The sequence below is a fragment of the Vitis riparia genome, chromosome 2, assembly GCF_004353265.1.
Source record: "Vitis riparia cultivar Riparia Gloire de Montpellier isolate 1030 chromosome 2, EGFV_Vit.rip_1.0, whole genome shotgun sequence".
NCBI lineage: Eukaryota > Viridiplantae > Streptophyta > Magnoliopsida > Vitales > Vitaceae > Vitis > Vitis riparia.
Window position 1 is genome coordinate 15,358,845 of NC_048432.1, and position 18,755 is coordinate 15,377,599.

General features: G+C 35.9%; 3 protein-coding genes across 3 annotated transcripts; 2 read left to right on the forward strand and 1 right to left on the reverse strand.

Moving 5' to 3' along the window:
* Positions 1–448: 448 nt before the first annotated feature.
* LOC117907013 (copper chaperone for superoxide dismutase, chloroplastic/cytosolic) lies at positions 449–7,444 on the reverse strand. The gene is made up of 6 exons (XM_034820338.1): positions 7,173–7,444; positions 7,053–7,079; positions 5,203–5,275; positions 4,957–5,091; positions 2,175–2,398; positions 449–932 (listed from the first exon to the last, which is right to left on the reverse strand). Exons 1-6 carry the CDS (start codon positions 7,416–7,418, stop codon positions 669–671), a joined length of 969 nt encoding a protein of 322 aa, XP_034676229.1. The 5' UTR covers positions 7,419–7,444; the 3' UTR covers positions 449–668.
* Positions 7,445–8,537: 1,093 nt separating this feature from the next.
* On the forward strand, positions 8,538–10,759 carry LOC117907797 (subtilisin-like protease SBT1.7). Its single transcript, XM_034821454.1, has one exon. It carries the CDS (start codon positions 8,541–8,543, stop codon positions 10,752–10,754), a length of 2,214 nt encoding a protein of 737 aa, XP_034677345.1. The 5' UTR covers positions 8,538–8,540; the 3' UTR covers positions 10,755–10,759.
* Positions 10,760–16,148: 5,389 nt separating this feature from the next.
* On the forward strand, positions 16,149–18,416 carry LOC117907139 (subtilisin-like protease SBT1.2). Its single transcript, XM_034820546.1, has one exon. It carries the CDS (start codon positions 16,149–16,151, stop codon positions 18,414–18,416), a length of 2,268 nt encoding a protein of 755 aa, XP_034676437.1.
* The last annotated feature ends 339 nt before the right edge of the window (positions 18,417–18,755 follow it).

Genomic DNA, 18,755 nt, shown 5'->3' on the forward strand with positions numbered 1-18,755 from the left:
GTAGCTAGGGGCTTTGCACTGGGAAGGTGGGGCTGCAACAGCAGCACTTTCGGGGGTAGGGAGGGTTGCTCTAAGGGAGGGAGGGAAAATGAGATTTTATAGTCATCAAAACCACGTTGTTTTGATGCTGGGAATAAAATAAAATAAAATAAATTGAATTGTTCGGTTCGAGGGAACCAGCTAATTCGTCCGATTCTGATTCAACCTCTTTCTGGTCCAATTGACTGCCAATTGACTGGATTGGACCAAACCGTGATGAGCCGGTCCGCTCCGGTTTTTAAAACCATGGTTGTCTGCCCGTTGCCTAAAGAGTTATTTATCTTCAACGACCTGAAGTCAGTCATATTATCTTGACAACTGTACAAATACATGGCGACTTTCTTAAACCCACTCCAGTTAGGAACTGTGGGGAGCTGCTAGCAATCTGTCATCACCTTTGAAAATAAACTTAATCAAATTGTACTTTAGCTTTATTTCCAAACTAAGATTGGAAAGATACCCAAGTTCCTAAAATTTCCAAAAATGCCACAAGAGCTGTATCTGTTTTATTATCCTTTTGTGTTTCTTATTTTGAACTTGTGATATTGTAATAGTTACATGATCATAATACTCACAATCCTTATACAGGGTGGACAAGCAGCCAACAACCTGTAGGGTTAAGTGAACCATCAAACCTTGCTGGCGACAAAATCTGAGTTAGTTGATTCCCATATGGTGGTTCCATCACACAGGCAAATCTTTTTGTAGTTCTCACCAACCCCAGCACTTCTAGCAATCACTGCAGCTGCAACACCTGGATTTGATTTATCTTCAGTTCCATATACCACTACAGCCCGTCCAATTAGAACACCAACCCGCAGGTTCTGCTTGACACCCAAGAAGAAGGCTTCACCATTCTCATCCACATCCAGTGTTCCCAGGTCACCAAGAGGCTAAAAAAAATAAAAAAAGTTAAAATTTGACTACTTAGGAATGACTATATTATCACCAAAAAATGCTTACACATATTTGTAAAAATTGCAAAATTGATGAAAGAAATGAAGTTCAATAAAAAGTGAAAAGACCGATTTGTAATCTTTTGTAAGATAACTTGCACAAAATAAGTAAAATGCTTCGTGTAGTTTGGTAATGATAATTCCACAGGAGTACGAGGAAAGATGTATTTGTGTAACCAAACTTCAGCCATTTTTCTTTGGATTTTTGGAATAAAAATGGTTATTGCAGGAGAAAACTTTCATTCACTTATTCTATAAGATCATGCTCAAATTCAGAAGGAGGGGATAGGAATCTACCAATCTTCATTGCTTATTCATACTACATTGGGAGGGGAAGTGGACAGAAAAACTGGGGCAATCTGTGGTGTGATTAAGTGCTTTCAAATTTCAGGTATGAAGAGCAGTCCAGACATAAGTGCTTAAGCCAACATGATACAAGCCAGTCTAAATATATCAAAAGGAAATTATATAAGCATGTTTTCCAGTAGGCACTATTCCGTGAGCATTACTCATTGCTCTACTTCCAAGATATGTTTTTCACATCCATACAAAAAATGGAAATGAGATGATAGTGATAAACACTAATGTTTCTAGGGTCAAGTAATCTATGGAGCAACCAATCATTCATATCTACTAGCAACTCTGTGTTCTCAACAACTTGAGGCAATATTATAGCCCTGGACACTTCAATATACTCTCCCAATAGGTATTGTTGAATGTGAAATTACCCGCCAAAGGATGTAGCTATCCTATGAATCACCAAAACACACCCAAAAGGATCACCTTAAATAATTAATTTCCATATGAAGATGGATAAGGGGAGCAGGGGATCAGGAGATGGCAATAGGTGTTGGGTCATGGTCTTTGACCATGACTAAGGACAAGGCTGTCTTTGTGATTTCAACTATCATTGATTACTTGCAGGCTGAAAGCACAGAGAGGGAAGGAAAATGAAGGAGTTGGGGGAGAGTCAAGACCAAAGGCAAGGTTGTCTGTGTTCCTCCATTTCAACTATCATTCATTACTTGCAGGTTGAAAACTGTGCTTTCCATGCATAATGGCCATCAACTAATGATTAGAAAAAGGAGATACTGGTTGTAAGTTGCAACTATCAACAAATTTGAGATAAAACTGTAGAAACATAAAATATTTGGATAAAAGGCATAAGTCAGAGCAAACCTCCTCATCCGTTCCTTTGTTTGTTGGATTGAACACTTTACCAGTGCTTGCTGCACCTCTTGTGAGATCACCAAATTCATTTATAGACCACCCATGTTTCCCTGAAGACAACCCACTAAAGCTGGCTTCAATCCTAGCCAATTCCATATTCACTTGAGCCAAGCGAACCACACCGAAAATATCTGGACCTTTGAATTCAGCAACAGCAGCAGAAACCAAAAAATCTACAGAACGATAGCAAGGGGTCAATGAATTGCGAACTCTGATTATTTTTGTAAGAGAACTGAAAGTCATCAAACACAGAAGTGAATGAACTATATTGATTGACCAAGTGCAAGTTCATGCTGGACGCATGATCTGAGATTTTTTTTCTTTTTGATAAATAAGAGAATGCCTTAAAAAGCACAACTAGTGCACGAGAGTACACAAGACATATACAATGAAAGCCAAGAGGTAAAACAAAAAAACAAGAGGGGAAATAAAAACTACTCCCTCTTTCAACAAAAACCCAACCAATCTACAAAACCAATTGGAGGCATAGTGCCTCCATCTATATACACCATAATCCACGAAGATAGATTATTAAGGAAAGTGCTTTTGAGTCTTTGATTTGACATCTCCTCATTGTCAAAGAATTTTCAGTTTCTTTCCTTCTAAATAGTCCAGAAAATACATAAGAAAGCAGCTATCCAAACCTCCTTTCACCTTCTACCTATGAAAAAGCCATGCTATCTTAGGAGAGTCTCCCTAACTGAGGAAATAACCCAAGGAATACCAAATGAAGAAAACACCAACTGCCATAAAATCCTAGCCTTATCACAATGAAGAAGAATGCGATCAATGGATTCTACCTCCTCTATACACAAAGCACACCTATTGACTAAAAACAAACCTCTTCTTTAAGGCTGGTCCAAAGTCAACATGTTACCCCAATAAGTCTCTCAAGTGAAAAAGCTCACCTTCAAAGGAATTCGGGAGTTCCAAATTATCCCTAATGGGATAGGGATAACACAATCTGTCTCCAAAAGAGAATAACGTGCCTTATAGAGAACTTCCCTTTGTTGTCACCCTCTACTTTATCCTCTTCATCCCTATTCATTGACTATCCCAGGAGTTTAAATAGGAAACACTCCATGACATCCAACTCTTAATCATTCAAATTCCTTGCAAAATAGAAGTTCCAATCTTCTCCTTCCCTCCTCTGCGCCCATAAATCTGTTGCCTACACTTCTTTTGATCCGATTAAGGCAAACAAGGATCAAAATATATCCGTCAAGGTAGCCCAGTTGGTTAGTGCGAACATTGGGAAGTGTGGTCCCACTAAGTAGAACATGGTCCTGGGTTCGATTTCTACCACTGATGATACCCTAAATTTACCCGATGATGATTGTTGTGGGACGGTCAGCACCCCAAGGTTTGGGTCCCCATGGAAAGTCTTAAGAGTTTGGTCATTGAAGGTTCCTCGGTTATCAAAAATAAATAAATAAAATAAAATAAAATAAATCAGAATATCACACTTAAAGGCTCCTCACTACATTTATCTTTCCAAAACTTCACTCTGCTCCCATTACCCATTGCAAAGGAGACTTTTGAGTTAAAGAGATCCCACTATTTTCTTATAGTTTTCCATAACCAAACCTCATTAGCGTCTCTCATCTCATATGAATGCCACCCCACTTCTTCCTCCCCATATTTCCTCCTTATGACCTTCTTCCAAAGAGTTTCCCTTTTGCATGATCTAAGATTTCTAACATCACATAAAGGACCCTCACTCTTTTTAGGACTTATAAAAGCAGGTAGACATATTCATGCTGAAATAAAAGAGAAGCCCTTATTGACAAAAGCAAACAAGTTGTAGCTGCTCTAGTGCATGCTCATGGCAAGTGTAAAAACACCAAAATACATAAATGTAGTTACAACCAGTTATCAGGATTTTTAAGCAAAAAAGAACTTACCGAAATGTAGAACTAAATGATGATTGAAGGAAAAATGAATGTCCTTAACATGAATTCTAGGTTTAATTTGAATGCACAAAATCAGCAAAAGATGGTTGAAAAGCACAGTTTTTTGAAGGATGGCAAAGCACTGAAATTCAAATTTGATTATGGCTTCAGAGACACTTGCCATCTTAGAATGAATTTGAATTTTCTTTTGCTGTCTTTAGTCATTATACATTCAGTCTACCGCAAAGCACTGAAATTGAGTTTTAGCATCCTAAACACAGTAGGTGAACCAATAATATCATGCTATGGTTACTATTGTCATGGAAGTTGAGGTGGGAATATATTTCCTTCTTCACCATCCTAAGATGTAAACTTCCTTCAGGATAACCTTTCTCAAACCCTGGCTACATGTAAAAGGCCGGAAATTTTTAGTTTGGAAAAACTAAAGGAATTGGAGTTAAAAAAAAGAAGAAAAAATTAATAACTCACAACCCTTTTTAACTCAATGTTAAGATGTCAAAATTCTACTCAAGCTTGAACTAAAAGGTTACTCTGTCTATATCTTTTTTTTTTTTTTTTTGATAGGTAAAGAAAAGTCGTATATTAAGTATAGAGGAGACACCAAAAACAGTGCCCTCAGAGGTTGCTCTGTCTCTATCTAATCATAGCTTTAAAAATTTAGTGTGTCATAGCAATAGAGCAAGTAACATTCTCCCAAAATGAGGTTGAATATCCACATGTCATGCCTTTGCTCAAGAAAAATTAACAAAGAAATTATAAATCAATAAGACTACAGAAGCTAATTTGCATAACAATAGCCCAAGTGATAGTTCAAGAACCTTCAGGGATCCCTTGGCCAATTAATCGGGCATTTCGTCCAGTCTGTTCCAAAGCATCAGCCATGGTCTTCACAGGTGAAGAACCGAGAACCCTGACTACTTGATTGCTCAAGTCAACCTCAACATTCTTAACTCCTGAGGGGGAAAAAAGGAAAGAAACAATAAGGAAAATGACTACAGTATGATGAATGAACCATTTAGAAATATCTGATATTTGGACAATCACTCACTAGAACTATCACCTACCACTGATGGTTTGCAACTTATTCTTTACAGCATTAACACAGCCTTCACACTTCATATCCACCATAAACTCTGTCTGTTATCATACCAATACCAAAAGTTCAGAATATCATCATCATCAGAGGTACCTAATTTACATCATTAAAAACTCAAGAAGAATTTGATAGTTAGGCAATAAATAATTCTAGTAAATGATTTAAAATCAGCTGAGCTCAGCAAGATTAAATCCACATAAGCATCAATCATTAAGGAATTGCAAAATAAATGAATAATCAGATACAAAAACATCAAAATTTACAAGTCAAGATGTTACTAGTGATGAAGATACATGCCTGCACCCAAACCCATGTAACATGGGATTTTGGAAATCTTAAAAGATGGGGAAAAAAAAAACCCAAAGAAGAGAGAGACTTAAGTATGGAATCATCCTCAGTGCTCCAAATAAAACTATGGTGCAGGTCTTCTAATACTTTCAAATGTTGAGTCAATGTTGATTTTCGCAACTCCCAAAGCACTAGCCAAGAAAGTAAGCAGGTCACTGCTGAAACATAGATTGCTTTCATGAACTGTTCACTATGGAGACTACATCCTCAGAACCTGGTCTCTATTTCCTGAAAACGTCATTATGGGATCTCCAAGTGACCAATCAATCGTCACTATACTACTTTATCTTGTCCTTATTTATCTGAGCTTTGTACTCCTAAAACCATTTCCTCTCTTAGAGTGGAAAGCTATCTTTCTGCAGCTAAGACTTCACAACTTCCATTTGATTGCTCTATGTTAGGAAAAATTTGTTGAACTCACTTCAACTCAAATCCCATCCACATTGGGCGCTGAAAGATCAGCTGAAATATCAAATCCTGAGTCCACCTTCATTATACAGTGAACACTATGGCCAATATAGCCTTTCATGAATTCCCTTCCAAACCCATACACAACTTGACAGGTTTGAGAGGAGGGAGTAGTCCATACAATAGTAATGAACACCAAAATGACTTCCCAAACACCAAACCTGAGGTCAACAGACTGGTTCACAATCCTCCACCCAAGTTTTGGGATAACAAAGAAATGCATATCAACTGCTTCCTAATCTCAACTACCCTTAAGTTATCCTTTCCAAATGTTCTCACATGCTGTAAGATATAAAACCTCAGTGCAGAATTTTTACCCACCAAATAATTCTTTTGAGCTTAATCAATCTAGAGCATGGCCATTTTGGAACAACAAAATAATGTTCATTATTATTTTTTTCCTTTTTGTCCCTATTGGGACTTGAACCTAGAACCTCCCATAAACCCACTAACCATTTACCACGTGAGCCAGGCCTCAAGGGCACAAAAATAATGTTCATTATTGACTCACTAAAATATGATCTTCCAACTTGTTTTAAGAAAATAGATGTTGGTGCACATTCCTGGTATCTAAATAGAGTTATCTACCAATAAACTTCAGAAATACAATAGATAGACAAAGCACCATTACCAGATATATTTGGTTACTAGTTCAATAAGCTGAACTAAAATGGATGAGAAAGCAAACGATATAACTCTAGCAAATGTCATTCCTTAGATATATAATTCAGAAATCTAAAAACAGGAAATCACTGAAAATCAAGGTAATTCAGAAATCAAGGTCCTCCTCTGATTCTATTTTTGCAATAGTTTTCATTTTCCAATAAAAACATGCTAAATGACAACACCGCACAGGAAAAGGCAAACTGCTACAATTTGCAATGGGCTCAACAATTACCAACTACAATGACTCGAAAAATACAGCAGCTTCCACAAAATAATTTCAAAATAAGCCATATGAATCAACTACCAATTCAAGACTCAGCAGAGTACCAAACTCACCAGGAGCTCCGGCAAAACGACATCGTTCTGCAAGTCAAACGAAGGAATTTCAACAGAGGAAAATAAAAATGAGACATAATAAAAAAAAAAAAGGGAAAACCCCATGAAATGAAACTGTACCTGGGAGGAGGAAGTGTGGTTGGTCGAAGAAGCGTCCATCCGGAGGGCGGCGGGAGGGTGAGTAGCAGTTCCGACAAGGCGTGGGCGATGCGGTTGAGAGAGGAACGACAGATTTAGGGTCTTGGAGACCTGAGACGAAGACGATGAAGAAGAGGAAGATGGAGAGAATGATGCGTAGGCATACGCAACTGGCAGAGCAGTGACTGCTGCCGCGGTTGTGACCGTCGCGACTGCCCTTACGAGCATCTTTTTTCTACTCTTTCCTTTTTTTCATTCCATTTTTTTTTTCTCGTTTTTCAGGTGACCTCACACTAGTCTCTGGAAGAATCCATCCCTCTCTGGGCCTAAACTAGGCTCCTGATTTGGGCTTGGTCTTGGGCTTGGGCTTCGGTTTGCTTAAAAATATTACAAATTGATTTTATTTTAAAAAATAAATTGTTTCAGGAACAAACCCTTAAAAAAAAATTGTTTTCGATTAATAATATACTAAAAATGTTTTTTAAAACTATTTTCTTACTAAAAATAAAAAACTATTTTAAAATCATTTCCTTCCCAATATTGACTATTTTTTTCCTTAATTAAAATCCATTCTTTATGACAATAACGTGTATTTATATATGGTCTAAAAGTTTTCAAAATATTTTCTATGTTTTTATTGGTGTCTTAAAATACTAAAAAAATATTTTAAATTTGTTATAAAAATAACTTAATTTAAAAACCAATTTTGGAAAAATTGTTTTTAGAATTAAAAAATTATTTTCTTTTTAAACAATAAAAAAAAGTTTTCCTTCTTAAAATAGAAGATTATTTTCAACAACATTTTCTCACAAAACCCTAATTTCTTTATTTCAATAAAATTTTTCATTCAATATATATTTAGACATTCTTCATATAATCAATAGAGGGCATGGGGATAAATTTGTCAAATTTAATTTGGTTTGACTTTTTCCTTTTTCTTGAGTCCAACCGAAATTAAAAATTAATTACAAATTAACACATCGGTTATTTTTATTAGCTAATTAATTGAACTCATTAATAAAAAAATAAAATGGCAAAACCCATGCTATTAGTGATTGCGTTATTAATTGAACAGTTACTTTATTTTCTACCGAATATGTGTGGATTAGAAAGGTAATTAAAAGCTTAATAAGATTCAGTTGCTAATTCATATCTCTGTAACCATTTGTTCTTTGCTAATTATATTAAAAATTAATCCATTTCAGATGTTTGAAGAACTATATTATGAAACAGCCTTCTGTGAATGGGCTTCCTTTACATATTGGCATAGGCCAATGTAGCGACAAAAAGCGTTAGCCCTTTGATTATTCTATGTGCATGGAGAAGTGGGGGTGTGGAGTTTTGCAAATCATGGGAGTTCTCCTCCTTTTCGCTCTCTTTTTCATGTCTAAATCCTCCCCTGCAATTGCTTGTGATCAGGGAGGAGAAAGTAGGCTAAAAACCTATATTGTCCATTTGAAGGAGCCGGAGAGTGGGGTTTTTGCAGAATCGGAGAATCTGGAGGGCTGGTACAAGTCATTTTTGCCGGCGCGTATCGCAACCTCAAAACAGCAAGAACGCATGGTTTATTCGTATCGGAATGTGCTCACCGGTTTTGCAGTCAGGTTGACGGAGGAAGAAGCTAAAGAAATGGAAGCTAAGGAAGGGTTTGTTTCGGCCAGGCCGGAAAAGATATACCATTTGCATACAACGCATAGTCCTAGTTTCTTGGGTTTGCACAAGAGATCTGGACTATGGAAAGGATCTAACTTGGGGAAGGGGGTTATAATTGGAGTGATGGACTCAGGAATACTTCCGAGCCATCCTTCATTTGGGGACGAAGGAATGCCACCCCCACCTGCTAAATGGACTGGGTCGTGTGAATTCAACAAGTCCGGCGGCTGCAGTAACAAGGTCATTGGTGCAAGAAATTTTGAAAGCGGGAGTAAAGGAATGCCACCATTTGATGAAGGGGGCCACGGCAGCCACACGGCAAGCATTGCTGCTGGAAATTTTGTGAAACAGGCCAGTGTTCTTGGGAACGCCAAGGGCACCGCCGCTGGCATTGCGCCTGGTGCTCACTTAGCGATTTATAAAATATGCACCGACGGGGGCTGTGCCGGAGCTGATATATTAGCTGCATTTGATGCTGCCATTGCCGATGGTGTTGATGTGCTTTCCGTTTCCGTAGGTCAAAAATCTACTCCTTTCTATGACGACGCAATTGCCGTCGGTGCTTTTGCGGCAATTCGAAAGGGGATTTTGGTGAGCTGTTCTGCTGGGAATTATGGTCCAACCAGTGCTTCGGTTGGCAATGCCGCACCATGGATTCTTACTGTGGGTGCGAGCACCATTGACAGAAGCATAAGGGCTTCTGTGAAGCTTGGGAACGGGGAGAAATTTGATGGGGAATCACTTTTCCAGCCTAGCGATTTTCCTCCAGAATTATTCCCTCTTGTATACTCACCTTATTTTTGCAGTGCAGGAACAGTGAACGTGGCTGACGTTGAAGGAAAGGTAGTTCTTTGTGACTCAGATGGGAAAACAAGCATAACAGACAAAGGGCGAGTCGTGAAACAAGCTGGTGGTGTTGCCATGATTGTAGCCAATAGCGATCTTGCTGGCTCAACTACGATTGCATTGGAGCACGTTCTTCCGGCATCCCACGTGAGCTATTCTGCAGGTTTGAGTATCAAAGCCTATATAAGTTCAACATCACACCCTACAGCTTCAATCACATTTGAGGGGACTATCATTGGAGAGCCATCAGCTCCGGAGGTTATTTTCTTCTCTGCAAGAGGACCAAGCTTGGCAACCCCCGGGATTTTGAAACCGGACATTATTGGTCCTGGAATGAACATTCTAGCAGCATGGCCTACTCCTTTACACAACAACAGCCCCTCAAAATTGACATTCAACCTGTTATCCGGTACATCGATGTCCTGCCCCCATCTCAGCGGTGTCGCAGCTTTGATCAAAAGCTCTCATCCTGACTGGTCACCCGCTGCAATCAAGTCTGCAATCATGACTACTGCAGATATACTGAACCTTAAAGATTCGCCCATTTTAGATCAAACAGAACATCCTGCTAGTATCTTTGCTATTGGTGCTGGCCATGTCAACCCATTAAGGGCAAATGACCCGGGACTCATTTATGACATTCAACCCGATGACTACATACCCTACTTATGCGGTTTAGGTTACAATGACACGCAAGTAGGACTTATTACGCTGCGCACTGTGAGATGCTCCGAGGAGTCAAGCATACCTGAAGCACAACTCAACTATCCTTCATTTTCTATTGCACTGAAATCTAAGGCCCGAAGGTTTCAGAGGACAGTCACAAATGTAGGCAACCCAAAGTCATCTTACACCGTTCACATTACTGCACCACCAGGAGTTGATGTCACTGTGAAGCCACATAAGCTCCATTTCACCAAAAGGAACCAGAAGAAGACATATACGGTGACCTTTAAGAGGAGTAGCTCCGGGGTTATCACAGGCGAGCAATATGCTCAAGGGTTCCTAAGATGGGTTTCTGCTACACACTCTGCTAGAAGCCCCATAGCTGTTAAGTTTGAATGAGGAATAGGTCGACCCATATACTGTAGCAAGTTAGCAACCAATCAAGGAGGGAATTTAATTCGTTCTTGCAACTAACAAGTCCTTAATGTACGGAGGTGATGAATGTGCAACATAGACTGTCTGATTCATGGATACATTGTTAAGAATACTAAATGTTCCAGCTGATTGTATAACTTTTTATTTCCCAAATTTTAATTTTTATAGTAGAACTATAAGAACCTATCAATCCATTCTATATTTTGTTAAGAATACTCCATGCTTTAATTTGTGATCATATGTCATATACCCTCTATCTTCATTTACGTAGATAATTATTTCATAGCATAAGGTACCTCCATTAGAGTGATGAGATAACTATATATATTCCCTCGAGTAATCCTGAAGTTAATGATTGAGTTTAACTTATAATCATGGTAATTTAATTAATTTAGAATTGGATATTTATCTTAAGGAATATCGTGGAAAAAAAATAACTCAAAAAATTTAAGATAGAATTCTATTGATGAATAACAAAAGTCCACTTGAACTATGGATATCGATTTATAAGGAACATTGTGCAATGTTACTATATGCTATGGATAAGGCAACTGATGTTTAATTAATTTAATTTAATTTTCATGAAATGTCGAAATGTAATTAATCCTTTTTAGTGGAGTAAAAATTAATTGTAAAATTAATTCTACGAGAGTTGGTAATTCTATGATCCTAGTAGTCCATACTCAACCTACATATTTTGCATTAATTTATTTTATTGAGCAGTTGGGGTGCACCATATGGTTTTGGGTGTATCAAAAAAGTTAAGCCTAAGGTTAGGTTCACCAAGGGTAAGGTCATCAATTTACCCTAGTCCATATAAAGCAATTTTCAATTTTGTGTTCTCTTAAAGAAAACTCGATTTTAAAGTGCATCCCATCATTGAGAAAAAAAAGTAGTGCTTTAGAAACCAATGATTTATGGGTTGCATGATATACTTGCATTTTGTTGCACATGTATACTATTTTTTATCTAGCACACCTCATGAATGACAAACAAGATATCGGAATGAGAGCTTCTACTAAAAGTCTTTCATTGGTTTTTAGGGAAATGCCAACATAAAAAACATGTACTCCATTAATCAAGACATGATAATTTTAAGAGATCAAAATATTGCCTTGTTGATGACATGTTGGAATGGTAATTTTATAAGCCTTCAGCTAATAGTTCACCTGATTTATTATTTTAATATGACCTCCATTTATCAATATTATTGATATCATAAAAAGTTCAATATCGTTAGTAACATTTTTTCCTCCTTATTCATATTACATTGGATGCTGGAGATTGATTGAAATAAGAGACAAGTATGGTATAAATAGATAATACTAGAAGATACCACCCAATTGTATTATATTTTTAATGATATTAAGAGCCTATTTGGTCATATGATTCTAAGAAACGTTTATGACATTTTTAACACTTAAAATTTTTTATCATTCAAGTGTTAAAAAAAAATTAAAATATTTTTAAAAATTATTGTCAAACATACTCTAAATCGTCATCATACTTCCTAATAACCAGCTTATTGATTTGAAGAAAATATATAGAAACAAACAACTTAATATTCCTCCAATAATGATATATGAATAATCTATTGTACACCTCAAAATTTGTCACAATTTTATTTTTACGTTGATTTTGAGTCCAATTTTATTCTTAGGTTTTAAATCTCGATTATATGTGATATTTTTAACCCACTCATCATTTATTTTTATTTTTATTTTCTTCATTTTCTTTTTTCTTTCTTTTATCTCTCATCTCTCATCTCTCTTCCTACCCTCCCCAACCACCCCACCCATATTTTCTCTCTCTCCTCTAACACCTCCGTTACTATGGTCATACCCTTATCTTCTCTATTTTTTTTTTCCCATTTTTTTCTTCATCTTCTTCCCCAATTTCCAAGGTGGTCAACTCTCCCATCTTCTATCTTCATTTTTTTTCCCTTCCCTCCAACTCCCACACACAGCGACCCCCATTTTCTCTTCCAATTTTTTTTTCTCTGCACCATCATTTTCCAAAGACTCCCACTGTCACACGTTCCCCATCTTCATGCATTTTTTTTTCTCTTCATTTTTCTTTCCTTTTCCCCTCCCTACACTCCTAGGCCACTATCGGCCAGCCACCATCCTCAGCTGTCGGCCAGTCCCTGCCTGCTAGCAATCTAACCATCCATAGTTCTTAAAAAAAAAAAAGGTAAATTTCATTTTTACTTTATTTTATTTTCATTTTTTTATCTTGATTTTTTTTATTTTGATTTGCATAGTAATTGATTTGAACTTTGGCCTATTGCTTATTGATTAGTTATTTGGACTTATTGGATTGGACTTACATTATTTTCTTTGGTCATGTGTATTATTAATGTGTACTTGTTAATTGATATGAATTTTAGGCCCACAATGTGAGTGAAATTTGATGGATGACTTGATATATTTGATATGGGTTTGGCCAATTTGAACTATTTAATTTGGACATGGGACAATTATGGTATATATTAAATTAGACTTGAATTATGAGATATTAAATTTTGGCCTAATGAAATTTATTTTAATTTATCATGTTTTGGGTTTGATTAATTGAGTTTATATTTTGGTTATTAATTTGAAATTTTTGGATTAGGGTTTATAGCATGTGAGATATTTTTGTTGGGTTATATTTGCTAATTTGTGCCAATTTTGAATAATAAAATTTATCAGACTAATTTGAAATTTGAATTTAAGTTTGAATATTTGTTTGAGATTTTGTACATATTTGGATATTTACATTTGAGCTATTTTTTTTTTTTTTTGCATGAGCCTATTCTACAATTTCGTTGGCTGAATACAAATTTATGACATATGGAGCACGAAATTTCATGGAAAAAAGTGAGACTGAAAAAACTATAGGAAGACATTGAGCTTATTGTAAGCTTGTTTAATATACGTTTTATTTCCCACTACTATTTAGTTTTATTTTTATTGATTTTTATAAATATTTGTTTGTATATATTTAATTGTTGTGTACAAAATTGAACATCGAACAAACTTGAAATTTTGTTTAAATAAGAGGAACAATTCAATAAATATGTTTTAATAAAATAATAGTTTTAAAATATTCTTCTTAATAAAAGAAAGTTTTTTTTATTAATAGAAAAATTCAAAAAAAAATTAATAGAATTTGAAATTTTTTTAAATAATAATTGTCTAAAAATTTCTTTGTTTAATAAAAATTGTCCAAAATTTGTTTTGTGAATAAAGTTGTCCCAAAAATTAATTTTTAATAAAATTGTCCAAAGAATGTTTTTTTTTTAAATAATTATTTTTACTTAATTAAAATGGGTTTAAAAGTATTTTTTTAAAAATAGTGGATTTAAATCTTTTTTTCTTTTTAATTAAAATTCCTTTGGCAAAAAAATTTATATTTTTTTTAATAATTTGTATAAGTCACTTTTTATAAATGAAAATAAATTGAAATACTTTTGTAAATAAAATTGTAAAAATTCTTTCTTTTATAGTAAAAGCAAGTAAAAATAATTTTTGTATCCAAATTGAAATTTTGTAATAAATTCTTTTGATACAATAAGAGTAAATAACTTTATTTTGAAAATTGAATACAAATGAAATTGAGAAAATAAATTGACTTTTTTTTTGTAAATAAATAAATTGAAATTATTAATGCAAAATCATTTTTAATAAAATCCTTTAAAATTTCTTGAAAACTATTTTTTTATATCATTTTTTCTAATTAGTTCAATAAATTAATTTGCATAATTCTATTGTCATTTGTTTTGTACATTCTTCTAATTTTATTTTATCATCATTTTTGTGTATATTGTTTCATTCTTTTAATCTTGGTATCCATGATCAATTAATTATCACAATTTCTTCAATTCGTTTAGTAGAAATTGTATGTATTTGGGCTTAGAGGAGTGTTACGGCTCACCGCCATACATTCCCAATAGGTAACCTAACCTCCGGACCTAGATTCTATTTTTCACTGACCTATTTTTCCTTCGGGCGTCACACTTAGGGTTTTTATTTCTTATTTTGTTTTTTCCTTTAAAAATAAAACAAAAATAAATAACGACCTCAAGTCTATTTCTAAAAATTAATTTTTCACAAATAAATAAAAAGTGAGTCTCACCGTCAAGTAAGAACAAATAAATAAAATGCGAGTCTCACTATGAGGACGCATGTCAAAAACGCGGTTCCACACTTATATTAGTCTTACTACTAAAAAAATGCATAACATTAATACATCTTACCTTATACTACATTTAATAGCTAATTTATTGATTTAAATGAAACATATGAAAACAAACAATTGAATATGGAAACAATTGAATATTCCTCCAATAATTCAATCTTACCTTTTAAAACAATTATAAGAAGTAAGTGCATATAAATGAGATAATAAAGACATTCTAGGGAAAAAAAATCGGCAAACATTATAGGTATAACCTTTTAATTTTTTTTAAAAAATATAATATAAAATTACCGGATCTCATAGAACTAATTTGACATAATTTTATAACTAATTCCACTAAAAAAAGTAATTACATTCCATGAAAATTAAATTAAATTAATTAAACGTTAGTTTGCTTTATCCATACCCTACCATACCATTGTCAATGTTCCTCATGAACTTAAAACCAAACAAAACTTTATGAATTTTATTTTTTGAAAGTAATTTTCATTTTTTTTAATGAAACACATCATAGAAAAAATAGAAAATGAAAAGTGTTTTGAGAAAGGAAAACTTTTAACTTTCACAAAACGATTAACATGTATTTTCCTTTTAATTATGACTATATTGATTTGATTCCAATTACGTAAAAGATTTTTACGTACCATTTATTATACGTGCCATTTTTAACAATTAAGCTTACTATGTCTCATTTTCCATATTCAATATTCCCATGTATGATGTCTATTCCATATTCAATATTCCCATGTATTATGTATATATATCCATTTTGATAGAAATATTCTATGTCTACCATATATATATACATATGATTGTGTGACACCATAAACTTAACCCCTTGTGTTCTAACTTCTTAATGAATATAATAAATTTAAAAAGGAAATTAAAAATGATTACATTAAGATTATTAATTAGGTGGTATACCTATCATCTTTTTCTTATAAAATATTTTGATTTTCCATTATTTTTCTTAAAATTATCATACTCTTTATATTCTATTTTAATCTCTCTTACGTTACTCTTTTGATCACAATTGAGAATAAGTAAACTATGTTCAAGGTCATTATCAAATAAGGCAAAGCTTATATTTTTGGGGTAAGTAACCCTATTTAAAGAAGGCAGAGTCTATATATTGGGGCGGTCAGGCTTACACAAAGCACTCTTTCTTCAAAATTTATGGAGAACAAGGGGTGTAGAGTTTCCCTAATCATGGAAGTTTTCTTCCTTGTCGCTCTCTTTTTCATGTGTGAGATATCCGGTAGCGTCGCTTTTCAACAGATAGCGGCAGAAAAGAGCATGTTAAAGACTTATATTGTCCACGTAAATGACCCCGTGGGTAAATTTTCAGCACAATCGGAGGCTTTGGAGAGCTGGTACCAGTCCTTTTTGCCGGCCAGCACTGAATCCGAAAATCAACAGCAGCGTTTGCTTTACTCATATCGGCATGTGATTAGTGGGTTTGCAGCGAGATTGACAGAGGAGGAGGTTAAAGCAATGGAAAAGAAGGATGGGTTTGTTTCGGCCACGCCAGAAAAAATTTACCATTTGCATACAACTCGCACCCCTGGTTTCTTGGGATTGCACAATAGGTCGGGGTTCTGGAAAGGATCCAACTTCGGTGAAGGGGTCATTATTGGAATATTGGACACAGGAGTATATCCACAACACCCTTCATTTAGTGACGAAGGAATGCCGCTCCCACCTGCTAAATGGACGGGAACCTGTGAATTCAACGGGACGGCCTGCAACAACAAGCTCATCGGTGCCAGGAATTTTGACAGTCTGACCCCGAAACAGCTACCTATTGATGTAGAGGGCCATGGCACCCACACGGCAAGCACTGCCGCGGGAAATTATGTGAAGCACGCCAATATATATGGGAATGCCAAAGGCACTGCTGCTGGTATTGCACCTCGTGCTCATGTGGCAGTATATAAAGTATGTGGTTTATTGGGCTGCGGCGGAAGTGATATTTTAGCCGCATATGACGCTGCCATTGAAGACGGTGTTGATGTGCTTTCTCTCTCCCTCGGTGGAGAGTCTTCTCCTTTCTACGATGACCCGGTTGCTCTGGGTGCCTTTGCTGCGATTAGGAAGGGAATTTTTGTTAGCTGTTCTGCTGGGAATAGCGGGCCAGCCCATTTTACAGTCGCAAATGAGGCACCATGGATTCTCACCGTAGCTGCAAGCACCCTGGATAGAAGCATAACCGCTACAGCAAAGCTGGGAAACACGGAGGAATTTGATGGGGAATCGCTTTACCAGCCAAGAAATTTTTCTTCCAAACTATTGCCTCTTGTATATGCCGGGGCGAATGGTGACCAAACATCTGCTTATTGTGCGCCGGGATCCTTGAAAAACCTTGATGTCAAAGGAAAGGTAGTTGTTTGTGATAGAGGTGGAGAAATAGACAGAACTGAAAAAGGGGTGGAAGTGAAGAATGCTGGTGGTGCTGCCATGATCCTGGCCAATAGCATTAATGAGGGCTTCAGTACATTTGCCGACCCTCACGTTCTTCCTGCAACACATGTGAGTTACGCAGCGGGTTTGATGATCAAAGCTTACATGAATTCAACATCAAACCCTTCAGCTACAATCCTATTCAAGGGTACAAATGTCGGAGTCACATCTGCTCCTCAAATCACGTCCTTTTCCTCAAGAGGACCCAGCATTGCATCCCCGGGCATTTTGAAACCCGACATTACCGGACCTGGTGTGAGCATTCTAGCAGCATGGCCGGCCCCTCTCTTGAGCGTCACTGGCTCAAAAAGCACATTCAACATGATTTCTGGCACATCAATGTCGTGCCCTCATCTTAGCGGTGTCGCAGCTTTGCTCAAAAGCGCCCATCCTAACTGGTCACCTGCTGCCATTAAGTCTGCAATCTTGACTACTGCTGATACACTAAATTTGAAAGACGAGCCCATTTTAGATGATAAACATATGCCTGCCGACCTTTTTGCAATCGGTGCTGGTCATGTCAACCCATCAAAAGCAAATGATCCCGGTCTCATTTACGACATCGAACCTTATGATTACATACCCTACTTGTGCGGTTTGGGTTACACTAATGCTCAGGTAGAAGCTATTGTATTGCGCAAGGTGAACTGCTCTAAGGAATCAAGTATACCTGAAGCAGAGCTAAATTATCCTTCATTTTCAATTGCTTTGGGCTCCAAGGATTTGAAATTTAAGAGGGTTGTCACGAATGTAGGCAAGCCTCACTCGTCTTACGCTGTGAGTATCAATGCACCAGAAGGAGTTGATGTGGTGGTTAAGCCTACTAAGATCCATTTCAACAAAGTGTACCAGAAGAAATCGTACACAGTCATCTTTAGGCATATAGGCGGGGTTGATTCTAGGAACCGATATGCGCAAGGATTTCTCAAATGGGTCTCTGCCACACACTCTGTCAAAAGTCCAATATCTGTTACGTTTGAATGAAGAATAGGTGCCTGTAGTTGTATATAGGAATTGATTTGTGGAGGGATTTTAATTCATGCAACCAACAAGCATTTAAATAATGAAGGTCATGTCTATGCAATGTGGAATATTCTTGGTTATGAACACATTGTTAAGCATAGTTGAATGGCAAGCCAAATTATTCCAACTGATGGCACTAACATTTTCAACAGCTTCACTGGTTTGGTTCATTTCAGTATTTAGACTAGCAAAAAATATTTATATTAAACTTGTACGCACAAATTTCAGAAATTTAGTCCTGCAAATAGCTAAATTATCGTTCATTTTAATTTGCTTTGGGCTCATGTCTTTGTATATGAC

Bases quoted from the DNA above. Each gene is read 5' to 3' on its own strand.
- LOC117907013 (XM_034820338.1), bottom strand. From the start codon at position 7,418: ATGCTCGTAAGGGCAGTCGCGACGGTCACAACCGCGGCAGCAGTCACT. The intron at 5,276-7,052 runs GTGAGTTTGGTA...GTATGATAACAG, and splicing joins TCGTTTTGCCGGAGCTCCTG to ACAGAGTTTATGGTGGATAT. The intron at 5,092-5,202 runs GTAGGTGATAGT...TTTCCCCCTCAG, and splicing joins TAAGTTGCAAACCATCAGTG to GAGTTAAGAATGTTGAGGTT.
- LOC117907139 (XM_034820546.1), top strand. From the start codon at position 16,149: ATGGAGAACAAGGGGTGTAGAGTTTCCCTAATCATGGAAGTTTTCTTC.
- LOC117907797 (XM_034821454.1), top strand. From the start codon at position 8,541: ATGGGAGTTCTCCTCCTTTTCGCTCTCTTTTTCATGTCTAAATCCTCC.